Source organism: Talpa occidentalis, unplaced genomic scaffold (genome assembly GCF_014898055.3).
Source record: "Talpa occidentalis isolate TD23 unplaced genomic scaffold, MPIMG_talOcc4v2.1 talOcc4.12, whole genome shotgun sequence".
Lineage (NCBI taxonomy): Eukaryota > Metazoa > Chordata > Mammalia > Eulipotyphla > Talpidae > Talpa > Talpa occidentalis.
Window position 1 is genome coordinate 33,926,277 of NW_023601212.1, and position 22,782 is coordinate 33,949,058.

The window sequence follows — 22,782 nt, forward strand, 5'->3', positions numbered from 1 at the left end:
CTCTAAAGCATGTAAGAAAAGTCACCAGTAATATGGGCTTGCTATGTAGGATTTTACTTTAGGTAATGTGGAAGAATGCATCTTTTTAGTATAGCAAAACATGTATGGAATAATTGAAAAAAAGACATTTTGGTTAGAAGTTAATAGTTGTTGGGCCTCCCTGGTGGCACAGTGGGTTGAGTGCAGTGCAGTGAAGCTGTCCACAGCCTCCACAGCATAGGTTCGATTCCCAGCCTGCCAGGGAGATACCCACATGGCGCAGCAGACCTCTCCTGGCTCACCCGCTGCTCCCCTCAGCAGTGTATTTCAGTAGATCTTCCTGCTCTGCTCCCCACTCTGTCTCTGGTGAATTCTCTCACCCTCCCGCACCTCTGGCCTGTACCCTAGTTCTTGTATAAATAAAAATAAATCTTAAAAAAATTTAATAGTTGAGTTTAAAAACTCCTTTTTTTAAGATTTTTAAAAATTTATTTATGCATAGACAAACTGGGGTGTAGTCCAGAGGTGCAAGGGTTGAGAAGATTTAGCAGAGACAGAGTGGGGAGCAGAGCAGGTGGATCTACTGAAATACAATGCTGAGGGGTGCAGGAGAGGTCTGCTGCACCATGTGTGGGTCATCTCCCTAGATGGGGATCAAACTCAGATCTCAGCAGTGGTAGTGCTGAGACTTAACCCTTAGGCCACCAGGGAGGCCCCTGCCTCTATTCTTTAGTCAAAATAATTATTACATCATAGTGATATGCTTTCTATAACTGGTTATTCTTCTTTTGTTAGACATAACATGAGGATAGAAATACAAACTGCTTCAGGAAAATTCATGTCTAGGAGTTTGTAAAGGATCCTTAAAAAAAATCAAAATGTTCATCTATACTAGTAAGTTGATTTTCAAAGAAAAAAATGTTGGGACTGGCATTACTGTCCTCTCAGTCTTTTAAATGACTTTATTGATCATATTATTTATAGAAGCCCCCAAAGAGTAAATACTGTATTTTACAAAAGAAAAATAATCAGTAAGGACAGACACTTAATAATTTTCCCCCAAAGTAAAACCTGAGTTGTGCCTCAAGAGTTGTATTTAGATTTGCCTAATTATAGAGAGCAACAGTAATGTTACCTAAATATGCCAGTAAGTCATATCTAGCAAAATTGAGTGATTAAATTCTACTCATTTAGACATTTTTATTTTGCTTTTAAATATAGAAACATTTAAAAACTGGTGATTTTTTTTTTGTTTCATTGCTCATTTGGTATAGGCTTTGTGTGTATGATTAGGTTCAAGATTGAATGTAGATAATTTGTTTTGTCTTCAACTCTCAAAAATTTAGTGGTTACTAGAGAGGGAGGGGAAGGAGGCTAGGAGGGCCATCAGCAGTGGGCACAAGACTTTTGGTGGTGGGTGAGGAAAGGCGTATACACAGAGGAAGGTGTACCCCCAATTTTGTATAGTTTTTTATAAGTGGTAAATCAATAACATTTTATTAAATAAAAAATGCTGAAATATTTTTTTATTTATTAAATTAAAAAAAATGCCTGATATAGCTGGGCCTATATTAGGACCCATTCCTTACTATAGAAAGGGTATTTCTCTTTTCCCAGGACAGTAATGCCAATAAGTCATTTACCCTAGTTCTAGGGTTCAGAATTTAGAGGAATATCTATTAATTTCCATAGAAAATGAGTTTCTGTGAAGTATAAATAATAGTTATTTTTTTGGTCATAAATGTTTGCAAATAATTCCAAGTTTAATTCTTCACTTTATCTAAATTCTGTAAAATGAAAATTATGAAGATAATTGAGCACAATTTAAAATATAGGAGAAAATTATTCCAAATGTTCCTTTTTTCTCCCCCCCACATTAAACTGGTCACTGTTTATCCTTTGTTGATTGCAAAATAAAGGGGTTCCTTATGAATTTTCTTTGCTGTTAACATTTTAGCTAAAAAGTTCAAATAGAAAAGTATTTTTTAAACATTTGTTGGCTGTGGAAGAAATTCAGATAAAATCTGTTTTATAAATCCAAGATAGAGCCTAGATAGAAATCATGTTGTTGGTAAGTCTTAGGGTTAGTATGTTTAGAAACTTCCTGAAATATACTCACATGTGTACTTTTCTAGAAAGATTTTTTTTCTAACACACATCAGATTTCCAAAGTGATGCATAATTCAGGAAATATTAAGAACAGCCAATGACTGATTAAATAAGTGTATGAGTAAAGGAAACTTTATCAGGAGACTAAAGTTCTTTCTATTCTGGTACTTCTGGCCCATGACTGTGGATCAGTCCCACAAATGATCTCATCCTAAATTTTCCCAAAATAATTAGGCTTATATTATTTCCAAAATTTTTACACTGAAAACTGGAAAAGGACATTAGTGGGGAAAACAGAAATCCAAACAAAGTCTGTAATTGAGTTAATAATGCATTTTTTTTTTTTTGTTTCAGCAAAGGTGCCAGGGTTATGTATTATGTTAGCATAGGGGAAACTGAGTAAATCATGTTGGCAAACTCACTGTATTAACTGGCAGCACTCCTATAAATCTAAGTCATTTCAAAGTGAAATATTTGAAAACTGACTCCACTTCTAATATGGCATGAGACTGAGAATCTATTTTTAACTAAGGTGACAGTGGATCTTCTATGCCATTACAGACCCACTGGATGTTTTAGAGCCTGGGAACAGCATTATCAAAGGAAAGTTGCTAGGCAGTGAGGTGCTGCAGGTAGTGCATGGGTGGCAGAAGAGAGTGAGGGCTAGTGGGAGACCAATGTGGTTCAGGTCTGAGCTGTGCCATGAGCAAGGACTGCTGTAGGGGTGGAGGGTGTGTACGAGTCTGAACACCTTAAATTGTTACAGGCTGACGGCAAAAAAGCACAACCACTCCATGTTATGTTTCAACACTGGACTTGGAACGAACTGGAAAGCCATTTTAACTCACATTTAAAAGCAATGCCTCACAAACTTACTGTTAAAGTCCTTACATTCAGGTTTAGCACTAAATCAGAGTTCTAGATGAATTCCCCATCCTTCTTTTTTCTCATTTATTCACATTACTTTTTAAAGGAAATGGAAAATTTTATATTATGTTGGATTGTTCATGTATTGTATCGGTATGTTAAGTAAATGGGTAATTTTAATTCTCTTCAGAACAAAGCAGTCTACTGTCCCCAAAACATGATCATGAATTTATTATGGGAATACATTTTAATAGGCAACAAGATTGGGTATGTTTGGAGAAGTCGTTTGCAAACCAGAAAATTGAAACTTGTCTTCTCTGTTGGTAGTCAGCTACTTTACTTTCTTTTATGCATAACACTTTGTGGAGAAATCTTTCAGTAGAAATCTGATTGTTCTCAATGCTGTGCTCAAGAATCCTTTTCATGGTTCAGATTAAAGTGCAAAAACCCTCATGCATTAGTCACATTAGTCACAGAATCACAATTGCTCTGTAAACACCTTTTATGATATTGGCCAACACAGCAGTATTTTTTCTCTGGTGGTCTCACTTGGGACGACCAGCCCGGCAAGTCTAAAACTAACGCTTTTCACCATGTGGCTTTATGTGACTCCCTATCTAAATAATTCTCAAGCTCTTCAAGATGTTAGAACCATAAATAATCTTTGATTTTGTTGTGGATAAAGATTTTGATCTAATTTAATTATTTCAAAGACCAGAGCTTTTAAATGACGTTGCCTGAGCTACCCTTATGGGGACATCAGATTTACAGTTTACCACAACCTTTTCCCATGTCTCATCCCTGTTTACTCCCTTCCCATAGTTTCTCCCCATGACTATTAGTATTTCTGAAAAGTAGCTCTTCAGGGGAAGTTGCAAGGAATGTTGATTACAAGACATTGTTAAAAAAGAGATATGTTGGGCCTCCCCTGGTGGTGCAGACGGTGGTTGAGCACTGTGCTGTGCTGTCAGCAGCCTTTATAGCACTGGTTTGATCCCTGCTGGCTGGCAAGGGTCCCACATGTCGCGTGGCAGACCTCTCCTGTCTTGCCTGCTGCTCCCCTCAGCAGTGTATTTAGTCATTCTGCCTGTTCAGTTCCCCGCTCTGTCTCTGGTGAATCCTCTCACCCTCCCGCGCATCTGGCCTGTACTCCGGTTCTTGTATAAGTAAATAAATAAATCTTTAAAAAAATAAAATAAAAGATAGGTTGAACTCTCAAAGAGAAGGAAAACAGTTTGCTCTTTCTGGTGCCTAAAGATTCTCATCCATTAAAAAAAAAGTGATCCATTTTCTTGTTTCCCTTTCATCTCTGTCTTTCACACAGAAAGGGTGGCATCATGATGAACTTGTTTTTAAGAAGAATTTTTATCAGAAAAGTGAAAAAAGTAAGGGAGTTTTTTAACTTATAAGAACTTATTAGAATTGTCTCTGTAAAGGCTTCAGCTAGATATAAAATTTTGGGATATTTTGAATTTTGATTCTCTTTAGCAGTTACACTGTTAAGAGTCAAAATGGACGAAGTCCATGGGATAGAATCATTTTTAGGTACAGAGCATCTAAAACTCTAGGATTTAAGAGGTATTTGCTTTTCCATAAATAGGGAATATGTATACTCCCTAGCAAGCCCCAGGAATGCAGACTACGGAATCCATAGTAAGCCTTTGCCATCAGTTCTTAACTGAGGGGACGAAGTTGGGGGAGGGTTGCAAAAAGGAATGAGCTGAGTGTCACAGTAGTGCCTCTCAAAGACTCAGCCTTATACTTTTAAGAGAACACATAGAGACCACCCCTTTTTTGAGAACTGATCCATTAACCTAAATTTCAAAACCCACAAATTAAATTCAAAGTATTTGTAACCTTAAAGTATATACAAATTTGGTGAGAATCTTCTTTTGCTCTATTTTCATAGTGAGCTAGATTCTTTCCTTATTTGGACAGGCATGTTACTTCCAGAGAATGAATCACTGAATTTCACGGGATTTCGGGCTGTCTAGCTGACTCAGTAACTGTGGTTTCAGTGGGCCTATCTTCAAACTGCATCAGATCTTGGAGCAGTGAAGCATAAAGCAGAAATACAGAGCACAGCATCTTTTCTTCAACTCAGATGAAAAGAAGGTGGTGAACAGAGAAATTTCAAGAGTTACAGAACACTTTAAAAATAATAAGAAATCTCATTTTTATCTTCATTTTTCAAACTAGCATTCTTCTCCAGAACACAAAGTGTTCTAATGACATCATAATACAGTCCAAATGCATTTCTTAGCAAAAAGATAGTAGATGAATAATTAGCAACAGAAATTTGCAATTTAATACAGCAGATTGAAAACCAGAATCTGTCTTATCTTTCTTAAAACAATAATGAAATGGTAGTAACTCTTATATGTAAATGTTATCCCAGCATATACATACACAGGATGAAAAAGGACCTAACAAGGGAAGAATAAGATGGAAATTCTGCAAGAGTAAACTCTCAGCTTATACAGCAAACAGCTTAGGTATATGACCTGGTACAGAGAAGCAGCTACCACATTTACTCTAGTAGTAGCTAGAGAGAGGGGAACACTAAATAGAGGATTAAACTACAGGATCCAACATGTGCCCCAAAGTCATTTTAGGAAAAGCAGAAGTAGAAATCACCTAGATATATGCAAGGAATGATGAGCTTACAGTTAATGCAAAAGATAAAAAAAAATTATAGCTGGCAATCTTCCAATGACACCCCTAAAAATATAAAGTTGACCAGTTAGGCTAGCTCCTACCTCCGTACTAAGCAAAAGACTCAGAATATAGAATTGGAGAAAAGGATGTAAGAATAAAAGACCAGACTCTGACCTCAGCTTTATAGATGACCAAACTGTTCTTTCTTTATCTATGCCAATTGAAGAACGAGAGAACAACATTAAACCTCAGGATAGAATGCCTGAAAGATCATTGTTAAAATTCAGTTCCTTTTTAAAAACTGAGTTTTGCATTTAGGTCATTTGCAGCCCAGTGTGAATAAGTTCCAGGTTCTTTTCAAGGCAGTAAATAGGACAGAACACAAATCGTGGTAAAAGTGGAAAAATGGGAAAGTAAACAACAGCCAAGTGAGTTAAGGGAGCAGCCCTGTGAGCCTCCCTGCTCACAGCTTTGCTGACATGTGTGGGGGGCCACAAGTTGACCCAAAGTAGCATGTCTTTTTACTTCCAATGAAAATTGAAGCAATTTGTTAAAAAAAAAATCTGTGGAGAGGAGGAAGGGTGGTAGCAGGTAAACTAGGATTTGTGTGACTTTCCTAAATGCTTAGTAACCATCTTGTTAAAACTCCCAGGTTGTATAGCTATCAGGTGGGGCTTATTTTAGATTTATGCAGAATCTAAGCTATCATTTAAGTCCTGAGTTACTGAAGAAAGGGATTATTAGAGCCAGCCCAGGGAGTTGGACTTAATAAAGCATTTCAGAGGGGATCAGTGGTTCGGGGGTGATCAGTGCCTAAATTCATAATTCCCGTATACACATTTGATCATTAATTTGGCACCATAACTCATCATCACCAGGCATGCTATGTTAGATGAGTCTCCCGACATCCTGCCCAAACCCAGCCGTAAATCATTCAAAATGTACTGCTGGAAATCATCTGCATATTGTGCAACAGAATTCATATATAAAGGCCACTAAATCTAGGATATCAAGGAGCTTGGATCATTGTATCCTATGTGTTCTCTTATTTTTATTATTGACATTTAAAACTCTACTGACATCAAAATTTTTACTTGTAAATGAATAAAACCTCATAACAGCTGTGTCTCTGTGGTTTTTAGCATGGTATATATGAGATGTGTTTAAAATATCTAGAGATCAATTCATTGTGAAGCGTTTCCTCCCAGCCAAAGTGTGGTAAATTATTTAAAAGCCCTGGCATCCAAAGCAGCTTGCACACTCTGCTTTCATTCATTTACAATGCTTTCAGAGATAAACCCAAATTTTAATTTTTACTGTCAAAAATCTTAATTATGGCAAAATGTAAACACTCTGGTGAAGCAAGCAAACCCTGCAAGAGTGAAATTAGAGTACTTAAAGTACGGGGAGAGAGGAATGAAGCTCATGGTGATTTCTTATTTGTTGATTATAAGGCTTTAAGGAAATGTGTTGGAATCAGTTTATGGCTGTATTTTAAACTTAATTGCTCTGATTCTTGACTTTTGTACTACAGTTATCATTGTTCCCTTTTCCATACAGATTTTCTTCCTTTGGATTGTATCACATATGTTTTGTATTACTAATTTGCTTTTATGAGAAATTCTTGCCTTTTAATTTTTGTATTAACTTTTTCTGTACATTTCCATTTACTCTTCATCCAGAGGGCTATATTAGCATGCCAAAAGCACTCAATAATGTTTGATCGATACCTACTTGTGGCACATTTATGGCTATTTCTGAGATAAGCAGAATCATAAATTGAAATCTTACCTACCATCTGTTCTGACTTCATGGTGGTATGAAACTAGATATAAACTAGAAAATACCCAAACATGAGGAAACTAAGCAAAATGCTTCTGAATAACTTCATCAACACAGAAATCAAAGGAGAAATAAATATTCTGGAAATCAACCAAAATTAAGAGACAAGCCACAGGATCCTATGGCATGCAACAAAAACAGTATGATGTTCGTGCCCTTATAAGCCCACATAAATAAGAACCTTCTCAAATAACCTAATCCAAAGCACTTTACATATTCAACACAATACCTATTAAAATTCTTTGAGAAAAATCTCTCAAAGAAATAATATAAACGATTCTAAAATTTGTAAAGGGCCACAAAATATTGAGTAGACCAAGAAATTTTGAGAGACAATAAGACTATTAGGATATCACGATGCCCCCTGATTTCAAAAAAAGCTGTAGTAATCAAAATAGTAGGCTCTGAAATAAAACAAAAACTGACCAATGGAATAGAATTGAGAGCCCAGAAATAAACCCACATATGCATGGAAAATTGATCTATGAGAAAGGAGTCGAGAGCATATCAGAGTAAGGAAAGCTCTTCAATAAAAGGTATTGGGTTACTTAACTCTACACAAAACTTCAAAATGGATGAAAGACTTGAATAGAAGACCTGAAGCCATAAAGTTCATATAAGCCTTTACATTTTTTGTACATTTAGTCTCATTTCCCCTCTCTTTCTGATCCACATTATATTTTCCTTTTAGATTGTTAAAGCGGGAAGAAAGTTTCACATTCATTCCTCGGTCCCGTGAAGAGCTTCCAGACAACTTTCCAAAAGAAATCCCTGGAATCTGCTATTTCCTGGAGGTAAGGACTGGTCCAAAGCAGCCCAAGCCTTCCCTTTCATCATCCAGAATAAAAAAGGTTTCCTACAACATCGGCACCATGTTCCTCCGGGAGACAAGCCTCTGAGACCTGCTGCAGATCAAAGACTTCTCCTAAAAGCACAAGCCCAGAGCCTGGGTCACGGCAGGAGAGTGCAAAGAGATTCTCTTTCACTGCTTTGTTGTGACAAGTGGTGGAATTTCTGTGTTCTGTCAGGCAATAATCCTAGCAAAAGGTGGGCGAGGATACCAATAGAACAGCGGAGGGCATGGGGAACTAAGGTGTGTCCATCCATGTGAGTGTTGCTGGTCATATATATATATTTTAATTACTGCTATGGGCCCCCTTTCAAAACTAACCACTAAATAGATTCTATGTTTTGATGTTTGTCACACATACAGTTACATTTCCCTGTATATATGTATCACTTTTGAGACAGTTTTGATTCTCTATTCCCACATTTAGTGAGTTGGTATGTGAGGAATATTTTCTAATTTTGTTTTTCTGAACAGACATTTCATACATATATCATGGCCGTGTGGTAAACTTCCCAGCAGGAAGAACTGTAACTCAGCAAAATATTTTAGGGATATTACCTATTTTTATACATATCTCTTCTAGATAATTACATTTCACACACCACTATTAGATTTTCGGAATCTGCTACTGTATAGTTGGTATATTATGTAACGCTAACCTATTAATCTAATATATGTGTGTCTGCTTAGTAAATATATCTTTTCGATTTTATTAATATAGCATGGAATACAGAGGGAATGGGATTTCCTAATAGCAGATATGCCTGTAACTAAGATTAAGGAAAGATCTTTGTGTCATCTTCTAACAAATATTAGTGCATATCAAATGAAATGCTCTGCTCCTTTGGACCCTTTTGAACTGAGCACTTATAGGTGTAGTTTTGGCCACATGCTAAACTGCATTCTAATAAACAGCATCTACCAAATGACAGGTTAGTAATATCTCCCCTTTCCATGCCCCCATGGCTGTCTCCTAAGGACTAACTAGCACTCGGGAGCAGACAATGCTGGCATTAGGCAGAAAGAGGTAAAGAACACTTTCCCAGGAAGGATGTTTATTCTTGTATAATTAAAAGGAAAAACCTTCATGCACACTGAAGTAGGTCTAACCTTCAGACCTAGTCATCACCATAGTTACAGATAGGCTTTCATCGCATGTTGTGCTAAAATGAAGACCTGCTCCTGACTAACACTGCATGAAAATATTATTACAGACTTACCCTGAAATTAGGAGCACAGTGCATCGAGAGTTTTCTGATTTTGGAACAAATATAAAACGAAGTTTCCATTGAGGCCATTGAATCGGAAGCATTTGTTGCCTTGAAATCGTGAGGTGGCCCTTTTCTGCTCCAATTTATAGTCAGTCTATTCATTGCTTGCTTATGTCTACTGAAGGCAATATGGTTCTTTTTCTGGTCAGAGATTTTTGCTGTGTTACGATGTGGTCATTTGCATAATTCTACTGGCCGATGTCGCCTGAGGCTTAATTTGTGTTTTCAAGTTCTCTAAGTGTGTGACTAGAAAACATTTACAGATCTGCAAAGTGTTTGTCATATGGTGATGACTCCCTCTGTCCTCTCCCTGAGGCAACGCTCTGCATATGGAGGAGAGAGGACGTGGACCCTGACAGCTCCAAATTCCTACCTGCCTCTCTCTTCCTGAGTCTACATCTCTGTTTTTTCACCACACACAGAATGAGAAGACCAGGGTGCTTAGGTGGGGGGCTTGCAGGCTGAGGACAGGGAATAATGACACACAAAGGAATCTTTTCGTGAAAGTGGGAGATTAACCCACTTCCTTCACAAGGGGACACAGGGGAGTCTTACAGTCAGTGTGGACAGAACAGGCCAGAAGCAACTCAATTCTCATGCCGAGAATAAGAAAGGCTTTTAATGTGCTGATGGCCTCTTTCAAGCAGGGTATGTGGGGAGAGAACGAAGTGCACTGAAATTGTTGTTACCTGACAGTACCTTGAGCTTAAATGATACAGTATATCAAATATTTTGGTGGTAAAAATGTGTTTTATAGCATAAGCTGAAAGGGACTTGAAGGACTCATCCAGTCTTTCTCTGCTTTTTGTAAAATTTTGTCTAAGCAATTGTAATCATATGGTTATTTGCTCTATACTTAAGAATATATATGGGAAGCATATTGTAAAAGTATCATTGAAAATCCACATCAGTATCTGGTAGTTGGTAATAGGACACAAAATAAGAATTGTATATACATTCAATTTGTCAGAAGAATCACAAACTCTCAGATTACATGATTTTACACAGAAAAGAAGTAACCACTTTTACATACAGGTATCATGATGAGGAACATGTCAGAGATCAGATAGGATGTGAGCTGCTTCTGTCCAACAACATAGGAGGCAGTCTCTCCTCTGTACCATTAGCCAACCCAGTATAGTTGATTATTACAGTTATTCTGTTGCTATATTTGTTTGCAAGGTACTGTATAAAATAGCTATTATTCTAGCTGCAGCATAGAATTTAGCAGCTATGGAAAAGCACTGTATTTTTATTTGTCCCAAATAGTCTCGCTATCTTCTACTGGAATTGTGACTCCAAGTGTGGGTGGTAGCTGGGATCTCATTTGATGAATATCTATATGGTATTTTTACTTCCAGTTATAGATATCATATATTCTATATTCTAATGGATGTCCCATTAGATACCAAATGGTATTAAAATTGGGAAAATGATTTTAACCCACTCTACAAGGGATACTCCAATTGGCACATATAGCTCCTCTGTCTTAATGTTCTTTTTTTTTTTTTTTTTTTTAAAGATTTATTTTTATTTATTTATACAAGCACTGGGTACAGTCAGAAGCGCGGGAGAGTGAGAGAATTCACCAGAGCCAGAGGGGGGGAGCAGAGCAGGCAGAATGACCAAAGTACACTGCTGAGGGGAGCAGCGGGCGGCAGGAGAGGTCTGCACGCCATGTGGGACCCTCCTCCGGTGGCCGGGGAGCAGCCGGGAACGAACCGGCACTTCAGAGGCTGCGGGCAGCTTCGCAACCCAGCGCTCAACCGCTGCGCCACCTGGGAGGCCCTGTCTTAATGTTCTTTTAAGCAGCTACTCTGAAGTTGCTTTTTTACTACCTGTCAGTACCAAAGCTGCCCATTGGCATCGACATCATTTTGATGGACACAATGTCACCATTTGCAAATACATCCATTCCCTCTCTAGACATACCCCAAAACACACTACTGTCATGTGCTCGTGAGACTGATGTGCTGTCTTCTGTGCTAATGAAGCCTCTTGTGAACCTTAATCACTACACCTCATGGTATAGCAGAAAGAACAACACTCAGTGCCTGGAGAACATAGTGCCTGGGGTCTGTCGACAGTGCAGTGTGGTGTGAAGGGAGAAGGAAGATAGGGTTTCTAAGTAACAGTACCCAACTCTGTTTAAACCCACCTCAAGCTCATCTCTTCTTTTAGGCTCTAACTTTTTTGGGCTTTCCTTTTGGTCCCTGGGTCTGTGGAGCCCAGTGAGCTGGGGCCGGTGGAGACTCTGACACTGGTCAGTGGCTCTGTAGTCCAGACTGCACAAGTGAGCTCTCACAGTCTACACTGTTCCTCCCATGAGTGACAGTGGCATTAGGAACAGCATGTTTGAGTGTGTGTCCACATGGGTGTCCCTCCAGAAAAAAAAAACAGGAAAGTAGGACAGCAGCATGAAATCTCACTCACAACTCTAGCAAGGCTTTTCATTTTGCAAATTCCTCCATTGAGTTCCAGCAATGAAGCAAAATTAAACTGTCAGAGACAAAAGGTAAAGCACAGGGAATTTGGAAAACCACCAGTCTCAGTATATTTTGCAGAATCCTGTTGTTATTAATTGAAAGAGTGTATTTGAGGTTGTCAGGTATAAGAAGGAACTTAAGATTATGACCTTCATTAAGATAAATTTGATGTTGTAGATCACAGGACAAGGAATAAAACTTCTCCATGTAGGGTTCTGCCTTGTCCTGCCTTTTGAGCTCTACTTCATTCATGCCCAGACCTGCTTTTCCTCCACACTCACTGGAAACCACCTCAGCCCCTCAAGCTTGGTACCACCAAACATCATCCCCTCTGTGCCTCTGAGGGGGTGGCCACAGAAAGAGTTGCTGATGCCTACTTCAGGCAGTTAGGAAGACCCACACCTTTCCAGGCCCTGGTAACAAGTGCACTTCTGCAGTGGACTAACCATTCTCTATTGTGCAGGGGGCATTGCTGACACAGACAGTTTCTCCCACCACCTTTTCTTCAAAATACACTCTGACTCTAGACACTAGGTGCAACCTCATTGAACTTTCCTTCTAAACCAATTATGTGTGATGGAACCGGCTTTGGGGTAGCACCAGATGCCTTTCAGTCAATGATATCTAGAAACATCAGTCCAGAGACCCAGCATTAGATCAGAGTCTGGGTATTCCTATTATTAGATTATGTCTGAACTACAAAAAATTGTCATTTCAGAGACTTCTGTGGCATATCTTATAAGAAAAAGCCTGAAAAACATGATGCATGAGACTGAATTATTAAAATTTAATATATTCCAGTCCAAATGATGATTCTATATGGGTAGCTCTTGATTTGAATATACTTAACTCACAACCGGCTGATTTAACACACACATAAATTGTGTTAACATGACTGAACATTTTATGGTTAAGTGAATAAATTGACCCCAGCTGTGGACTCAACTTCAGGATCCTTGTGGTGAATAAAGAATAGAGATTATATAAAGATTAACATAAACCCTGACAGAGTATACTAAGATAGTGTGCAAAATTCCTTCCTCACACTTGATTCAAATAATTGAAATCTAAGTAGTAGTACTGTCCTCTACCTTTCTGTTACCTTTCTTCTTCTTCCTTTCATTAGGGGGGGAAAAGCCATCTGTACATTTATTATACTGGGAGAATCACAACCATTTGCAATCTTATGTTGTAAAATAGTTTAATTTTACAGTGTCTTGAATGTTCTTAGTTGGTATGCGTATGTTTGTTGAACGTAGATGTTCCAGTGGCATTTTGGAAGGACTTGGGATGTAGCAAAATGATGTAGCAAAATGATGTTTGTATCTTTATTTCTAATATGTCATGACTAGACCACAATTTTAGTCAAGTGCCTAGTGGCTATATGGTCTTTACTGAGCTGTGACCCTGCTCATCAACTCATCAGCTTGGCTTTGTAAGAATTACCTAGGCAACTTTTAGGCATACAAATTACTGGGCTTTGCATGCCTGGATTTGGATTCAGTAGGTCTCAGGAGAAGCCCAGAGATCTGTATTTAGAAAATCACTCTAGGTACTAACATCCACTCAGATTTGAGAAACATTGGAGTATATTCAAATAATCCCAATTACTAGGAATAAATACAAGTTAAGATAACCATACCTTACTTCACTTGTGGTTATTTTGAAAAGTTAAATGTTTCTGGCTTTGTGCCCTTATTTCTTTCACAACTTATTTGTGCTTTGGTTTCAAATGTGTGGTCTGTTTTCTGAACATGTGGCTTTAAATTTATTAGAAACAGAAGTCAACACTGATAAGCATGAGGGATGAATATTGCTCACTATAGGGCTATTAGGCATACTAGACATGATACCGTTTCCTTGGTTACTGCCAGAGCAGTACGTCACAGAATTTACTGATCCTCACCACTGAGATATAAACTAGGGACAGAGAAGCAAATGTCAAAATGACAGTCTTATTTCTGAATGCTTTGGTTTTTATGTTATGAAAAATCGCCAACTTAATACTTAGTCTCACTGTACTTTTCACATTGAATTGTACAGTCATCTGAAAGTGATTTCCAGCAATACCTTATATCAACCTTTCAAGCAATAATTTAAGCCATGGTGATAATGTCATATGAAACTTGTACTTTGGGGCACTTCATAGAATCTTTAGGGAAATAGACACTTGTTTTTTATAAGCAATAATAATAGCTGGTGTGGAATTTTCAAAGATATTCATCATTCTACTATAGCAAAGCAAGCAGCAAGTGATCCAGATTAAAAAAATCTGACCAAATGACGTGCTTACTCTATCTCAAAAGTCATTCATTTGCAAGCATGCTATAAAGTAATTAATATGTTCCATCAGATTATTTCTGTTGCTTAATTTTAAATACCTGTCATGATTTCTGTTTCTCTCAAGAGAATTGTGGGTATCTGTAATACCGCCCAGATTTTCAGGTGTTTATAGTGTATAATAGAAAGGGGTAGTTAATGATGGGTACATGACTAGACGTAGGACACAGTTTGGATAAATTGATTGAAAGTAGGCTTTGCCAAAATATGGCAGGGTCTTAAGACAAGCTAGTTAATTCAGATGTTGTTTGATAAGATTAAATATTAAAAAAAGCTCATTATCACTGTTTTCTGTGATGGCAAATGTTTAGTAACTATATAGTTCTTTTAGCTACAGCATATGACTGGCTGAAAGTTATCTGTAGCGTAATCAATGCTGAAAACAATTAGTCATATTGAAAATAACCTGCCCTTCTCGGTTATTTTGTCCAATTTACAGATTCCAAAATGAGAAATATTTTTCTCTTACTTCATAAAATACAATTTTGATCATATGTGGCATAGTCATTAATAGTCCTCTCGTATATGCCGTCACTTATAATAATGTATTAGGATAGCTAAAAGCATCTGAGCATCTTCTAAGCATTAGATGATTACTTAGCAAAGTCATATATGCTTAAGATCCATTCCTTAGCCTCTAAATAAGATTATAGCTCCTATTATTGACAGTTGGGTAAATTCCTTTCTCATTATGAGTCTGAACACAATTGGAATGATGGTTGGGCTTGCTGGTATTTTACCTTCTTGTCACCCATAGCAAAGTTTAATTTAGCATCCTTTTGCTCGCAATTTAGATTTCCCTATGAAATCAAGCAGGAGTATTGAATCACTGAGAAAGTTTTTGATAATTACCTTTTTGTATATAATTAAATGCTAAAAACCCTTAATAAGCATGCTTTTGATTAATAATGGAAAACATTTAATTTTATCCATTAAATTCATTCACATAGCTAAACTCATCTAGTTGCTGATCAGAGAATTCATAACATTAGGCTTTATTGCTCTTGCTCATTATTTGAAAGCAGAAGAGACAAGGGAAACTTACTGGCAAGCCCAAGTAATGTCTCACTTCTGATTCTTTTGATATATAATTTAAAAATAAAGGAATCAGTTTATATATAGCCTTCCTCTCTGGCCTTTTTACCATTGATCCTGTGGGAGAGATAAAGAAGAATTTATACCAAACACATTTTTACTATGGTCTATTAAATGTCATTTAATATAAGTAGGACAGTAATGTAGTTAATTGGGGTAAATCAGAAATGTGCAAAATTTCTTCTTTGAACACCTCACTTTTTAAGGGTAATTCCTTCTGTTTTTCTGCCTAGCAAGGTGTGTGAGAGACTCAGGATACAGGGGTAGGTGGAGGGAGTGGCACAGGCTAGAGCTTTCAATGAGGTTAAGCAGAGAAGTTAATTTTTTTTTTCCTTCCTGAGGCACACTCTTAAGGGAGAGGCAGTTTCCTAACAGACAACCCTGGTTTGATGAAAACCAAATAACTTCTATGACTCAGGTCACTTTTGTTCTAAAAAGAGATGAAAAAGCCCTTCAGAATTCATTTTCAGATTCCTCAGAAGGTGGTGTCAACCTCTCTGCAGTTGCCCATATTGGTGAAACTGGTGTGAGGAACTCACAGAGCTGTAGAGAGGAACTCTCTGAAGATGGCAGACAGAGCTAGTCTTTGTTACAATGATGAAGGTAAATGAAAGTGTCAGAACATCTGGACTGAAGTAAAACGGACAAATACCAACTCTGCCATATGTCACAGGAAAGCGTGCTAAAATTGGCACAAAAAAACAGACTATCAAGCAATATTGAAACAAAACACTTACTCCCTTTCATAACATGCCAGTGAGAAGAATGCAATTTGATTTTATACATTTTTGTTGTTGTTAGGACATTACAGAAATGACATCTTTCCATAGTTGGGAAATTTAATTTCAGAGAATGGGAAACAGTTGTTCTGTGTCCTAAAATCTGTAGAATCTTTTGGTGGGGAAATACTATTTTCCATAGTCTTCATACTATTCTCAAATCAGGCCTTTGCTTGCTAGCAAAAGAAATGCTCAACTTTAGAAAATAGCCTTCATGACCTCAGGTCCACCCATTTCATCTGGGGGTGCTCCAGAACTTGGAGCATCACCCCAGAGAATTTGGGGATGTTCTGTGGGAGAAATGAAAATTCATGCTGTTTCCTAAAATTAAAAGTGATTAGGTCACTTCTTAAGACTGATAGATGTTTCACTTCCATGTAGCTACTTAATTCAAGTTTGCTTAAATCAGAGTTTGTTTAGAATGAAAATTTTAAAAAGAGGGACCTAACTAACAATTTCAATCAGAATTATCAGGTAAAAAAAAATATTTAGGACAAAGATCTGCTGTCTTGAGAGAGTAAACTAACATTAAAAAGTCAGAATGCTACAGACTCTCTCAAGTTTCCTAAATGTATCTGAGAAAGAAAAATACCATAGTTGCTGGATTTCTTAAGATTTTAGTCCCTAGAAATAACACATGAGTATGAATTACATTTAATTTTTTTCCTTCATGTTTTCCATTTGTTACAGGAAAAAAATGATGTTGTAAGTCAGTCAAATTTGACATTGAGACACATGAACGTTTGCAAATTTGGCAACATTCTTTTACTTAAAATCATAAGCTGGTTTTAGTAATGCCAAGGTTAATGCCAAGGTTAAGGATAGCAGTCAGTACTATATTCAGACTGTTCACAGTGGATTACAAAGCAAACCATCTCAACTTCCAAGAATAAAATCTAAGTCAAAGCCGATGTATGATCCAAATCATTTGAGGAAAAAATATATGTATTTCCATCACCCGTGACTAACAAGAAACTACTCATTTCCATTCCTAATGAAACCTTAATTCCTACAGCAGTTCTACTTATTTTGCCTCCCCATGCATGATCTGGGATCAATATATTTGTGTATAGCCACGTAAACCATTTTTTTTTCTTGTTTGAATTTTTGTAGCATTTTAATTTCAAATCCATAGTTAAAGTGAAAGAAAATACTGCAGTGGTCAGATAATTAATCAACAACAACATTTTGATTAACATAATTAATCAAAATCTGCCTCCAGATTTTATCGGTACAAATTACCATGTTGATATCAAAGCCTAACCCTGGCATAGAGTCTCAGATAAATGGCTTTCATACTATTTGATTAGAAACATTATTAGACTCTTATAGATCTCATGCCAGCTGAGGTTTAGATAAAAAGAAGAGTGTATAATTGAAGTAATTCAGGAAGATTTTTAAAAATTTGTGAATTTTTGTTCTTGGTGTGCAAAGATCAGTATTAGTGGGTGGCAGCCAAAATTACTATTCTTGTTTTCATTTGTTTCAAGTGTGTCACTGGGCACTTCTAAAATCTATCCTTTTTATTTATGTAACAATCTGACCTGGAATAGCCGGCACTCACTGTTTTTGCTTTTGATCCTTAAAAACAATTTTCTTCCTATCTAAAAGAATAGCTCCTACTTATGCAAATGAATATTTGATTATACAGGTGTCCCATTTTACAAGCAGACATGAAATGTTTTAGTTGGATTCAGCTGGACTTGCAAGCAGAGAAAGATAGGACACCACTAGGGAAGATGAAAAATGACAAAAATAAAACTTTGCCTACATTTAAAAACATCTGTAACACAACCCTGTTAACTTAGAGCACAAATGAAAATAAATGGTAAGCCTGATTATAGATTTTTAGACACAGTATTCATATTTAATGGAATGTTATAAAATTCAGCATGTCAAAACTTTGATAAAACAATTAATGACTTTAAAACTATTCTAAAAAGTATCTTGTATTATATATGTCCACCAAAGCAGAAATTATTCTCTCTTGGGAAATTTTGGTACTATGTCTTTTATCAAGATTTGTAGGTGTGATCTAATTAAACATCAATATATTCTTTTTTTTTAATATTTTATTTTATATATATTCTTTAGGCTAATAAAAAACCATGCAAGAATCCAAACATCAATGTTTGCTATTATTTCTGAAGAAGACTCTTGTTGAATGTAAAATGAATGAGCTAGCTATAGGTTTAAGGGATTATCTGTGAAAACTAGGTCCTTAAAATTTCTAAATCCTCTTTTTGTTCCATTCCTTCTGTCTGTCTCTTCTTCCAAATTTCATGAGGGCTAGGAAATAGTTTACTAGTCTTCCTGGTGCCTCCCTTCTTAACTTTCACATGTTAGAACACTATGGATATATGAGGAAAGGAAAACAAGGGAAGAATTTAGATGTAGATTATTTGAGGAGAGGAGGAACTGAGAGAATTTAGACTTTGGCTTCTAGAGGCTTTATAAGTGAAGACAAATGTGGGTGTATACATGTTTTTCTCCACTGAATTTAAACACTTTCTCAAGAAGTATCAGGGTTAACCTATTTGGACAACCTTATATTTTTGCCCTTACAAACATCTTAATTTAGAAAAATCCTTGTATTTTTCAAATAGTCAATAATTACTTCAGTACCACACTGCTGAAGATTAAAGTAGAAGTTTCTTTTATTTGTAGGGAAATAATTTATAAAAACCATTTCCCAATTAAGCAAATATACCAAATGCTGGCTCTTTACTGATACAGAAGGCTGTGTTCCTAGGGGCCATCTTTGAAAACATTTGCCATCAATTCTTTAAGTCTACTGTACTAAAAAAGCAATATACAATGAATTATATATTTCTTAGCTCTAAGTCTTTGAGATTTTAGCATCTTTAGAATAGCTGTTTATACTTATGTCAAATATTTATTAAAAAGAGTAAAATTAGGAAGATAGAAGGGTATGTTCTTCCATTTAGGCTTTTAAGCACTCTATTCTCCCAAACTGAAAATTTCCTTCTTTTCATGTTTTTTTATGTTTTCATTTGAGTAACATAGGCACACTACTTAAGCTGTCTTCATGACATGTTTGTCATGACATGTTCACTAATATTGTGTAGAAATAATATAACTTTGTCCTCTCTGGAGAGAAATGCTTCAGTAAGTCAACTAGCCTTGAATTTTGAGTCATATTATTTGAACTTCTTTGTTAAGACACCTCAGCAGCCTCTCATAACAGACCAAGTTGTTAAAGGAACGGATATGAAACATTTATTAAAATTAAAAATTTCAAAAGGGAGGAATGTTTGGGCCAATTTACTTATAATTTCATGGGTCTGAATTTTTGATTTGGCTTGCAATGTAAATAATATTTCTCTGTTAATGACTTTTCTTTATTCCACACTGACTAATTTGCTTTGATATTTTAAGAGACAGGCAGGTGCCATATGAATTGACACCTATAAAAATATACATTTCTTTCTGTGATTTTTCATTGTTAAGAAAGCCTTTGTCTTGAAATTATGGGCAGCCTTAGTACTCTATCAAATGAAGAAATATGACCTTCAACACCTTTACTATTTTATTTCTCGAGGGAAACATAAAAACAGAAGAAATGTGGTTGAGAAAAACAGAAGTCAGGATCAAATTTGAACAACTGTGATCCACAAATCCCAATTTCTTCTTCTATTTAGTTGCCTTCTGCTAAATCCATAGTTCATATTGGCAAAGTTTATAACCATTTCCTTTTAAAAAAATTGGAGTTAAGCAAGCATTATTCCAAATGTGTGGAAATGTTTTTTCTTTCACATGGTCATGGCAGGTGATGACTACAGGGATGTGAGGTTGGGTTCAGGTAGGAAAAAATGACCCATGAAGAGAAATACTTTCTGATTTTTCCTGGAGTTGGATGAACAACTTTTTCTTTAAAACAAAAGTCTTTCTGGGAGTTTTGCCTTGGAAAAACTCTTAACATTCTGTAACAACTGCCTGTGACAACATTATATAACTTTAGGAATCAAGCGACAAAACTGTCTCATTATGCTTTTAAAATATACCAATTAAGTGCATTCCAGAAATACATATCATTCCTCATTTCAAAATCAACCTACCTGAATTCTGACTCTTCAACTGTGAGTAGCCATTTTACAAAACCAAAGGGTCTCATTTCCCAAACATTAATTTAGATTTTAAAAACTTGCCTGCTCCTTACAACTCCTAAGATAATCAGTGCACTTCCATCAAATACTCTGGCACTAGATAATAAAAAAAAAAATAGGCTCCCAACTCACTTAATAAAAACACAGTTAAAATGTGCTAGCCTTCATTCACTTCCTCTGCATGAGGTAGGTTTTTCTTAAACAGATACCTGAATTATTTTCATGTTTGGGCCAATTCATTTGTTGCAATTTCAAGGGTCTAAATTTTCGGTTTGGCTTGCAGTGTAAATAATATTGTATACCTGCTAATTTGCTATTATCCTTTGTGAATCATTTCTTTGGAAAATACAGTTATCACAGTTAAATTACAGTGTCAACAAATAATACCAGGTAAATATACTAGTATATCTGTAGGGCATGGTTAAATTGCATATATTTTGAAATGTCAAGCTATTTTTTCCTGATTTTTTAAAGATGAATGCATCTCTTAAACCTGTACCATTAATTTAAAAAAAGTTTCATTTGGTGTTTCAGATTATATTATATTTTAAAATATTTTCCTTTATCTAGTAGTACAGGTTTAGAGAATCTTTTTTCTGACTGAAATAAAATATGCCTCATTTCACTAGAATTTTAAGAGTACTAGAACATGTAAATGTATGTAAGCACTTCTAGGATTATAAACATACATTGTATCTTTGCTTTTTAATGCAACACCACTTTTTACTCATTTGATTATGTTTATTTGTAACTATTCTAAGTCACACACAATGTAAATAGCATGTTTCATTAAGCAAATGTCTTTGTATTTACAGACTGCAGAACAAGAAAAATTTGTATATGAAAAAATGAGTGATGAAAACCTGGAATTCTTATAAAACAAAGTGGAAATGACAGTTACATGTTTGATTTACATAATTCATTACAAAACTATCTGTTTAAGTCATGCATTTATTTATCTTATAAGTCCAAACTGTCACTTATAAAATATTTAAACCAATAAATAACACCAAAAATAAGTATAGAGTCTTTTTAGCCTATTTTTTCAAACTGTGAATGACAATAACTGAGAATATGAATGCGTAATAACTCAAAGAATGGGGAACAAATAAATCAATGAATGGAGTATTTTCAATGCATTATTACTATGTCTAAAGATGAGTCTACAGTAATAGGCATACCCAATTTTAAATTAATTTTGTAATATGCAATCTACCCTTATAAAATCAAACAGCACAGGTCACAGTGTGTGTTGTTTCATTTACTCTGAATAAACAGATATCCCTTGTATTACAGTGTGGTTATATCTCAATAAAGCCATCCTAAATTGAAAATATTTTAAGCTGAAAATGCTCTTATTATACATAACCGACTAACATCATATATTATCCAAGCTTAACCATGTTTAGAACATTTACATTAACTTACAGATGGGTAAAATCACCTTACACAAAGCCTGTTTTACAATAAAGTATGAAATAGCTCATATAATTTACTGTACACTGTTCTGAAAATGAAAACAATGGTTGCATGCATCCCACCATTAACACACACCTCTCAAACACACAGGGCCTGAAGAATATTTGAACACTGACTACAGTTAATTGTCAGACGATGGGGATGCCACAGCTACAGGCTCATCGATTGCACTGTGGAGCACTGGTTGTTTATTTTCACAATTGCTTGGCTGATGGGGAGATATGGCTTGCTGGCCAGCCCAGCATCACAAGAAGAAATGCAAATGGCCAACAGGCATATGAAAAAATGTTCAACATCCCTTATAATCAGGGAAATGCAAATCAATACCACACTGAGGTACCACCTTACACCAGTAAGAATGGCACATATCAAAAAAAACAGCAACAACAAATGTTGGCGAGGTTGTGGTGAAAAAGGAACTCTCCTACATTGCTGGTGGGAGTGCAAACTGGTCCAACCACTTTGAAAAGCAGTCTGGAGGTTCCTCAGTCTACTAAAAATGGAGTTACCATATGACCCAGCAATTCTACTCCTAGGGATCTACCGAGAGGACACAAAAACATTGATTCAAAAGAACACCTGCACCCCTATATTTATTACAACACAATTTACAATAGGTAAAACCTAGAAACAATCCAAATGCTCAAAAACAGATGACTGGATCAAGAAGATGTGGTATATACACATAATGGAATATTACTCTGCGATCAAAAAAGATAAACTCATGCCATTTGCAGCAATGGAGATGGAGCTAGAAGGAATTATGCTCGGTGAAATAAGTCAGAAGGAATAAGAAAAAATATCGGATGGTTTCACTTATAGGAGGAATATAGGAGAACCAAATAAGACATCAGTGTAAAAAAAATAATAATATACAACACAACAAAACAAAAACAGACA

General features: G+C 36.1%; 1 protein-coding gene and 1 long non-coding RNA gene across 4 annotated transcripts in view; one reads left to right on the forward strand and one right to left on the reverse strand.

Annotated features, from left to right (window-relative positions):
- The window catches only part of GUCY1A2 (guanylate cyclase 1 soluble subunit alpha 2), a 299,132-nt gene extending 277,391 nt beyond the window's left edge, over window positions 1–21,741 (forward strand). Inside the window, exon 8 of the mRNA XM_037505696.2 lies at window positions 8,147–21,741. Within this exon, the coding sequence (XP_037361593.1) occupies window positions 8,147–8,354 (208 nt within the window). The 3' untranslated portion in view covers window positions 8,355–21,741. The remainder of the gene's footprint in view (window positions 1–8,146) is intronic.
- The window catches only part of LOC129145477 (uncharacterized), a 104,994-nt gene that overhangs the window by 2,716 nt on the left and 79,496 nt on the right, over window positions 1–22,782 (reverse strand). The window lies entirely within an intron of this gene.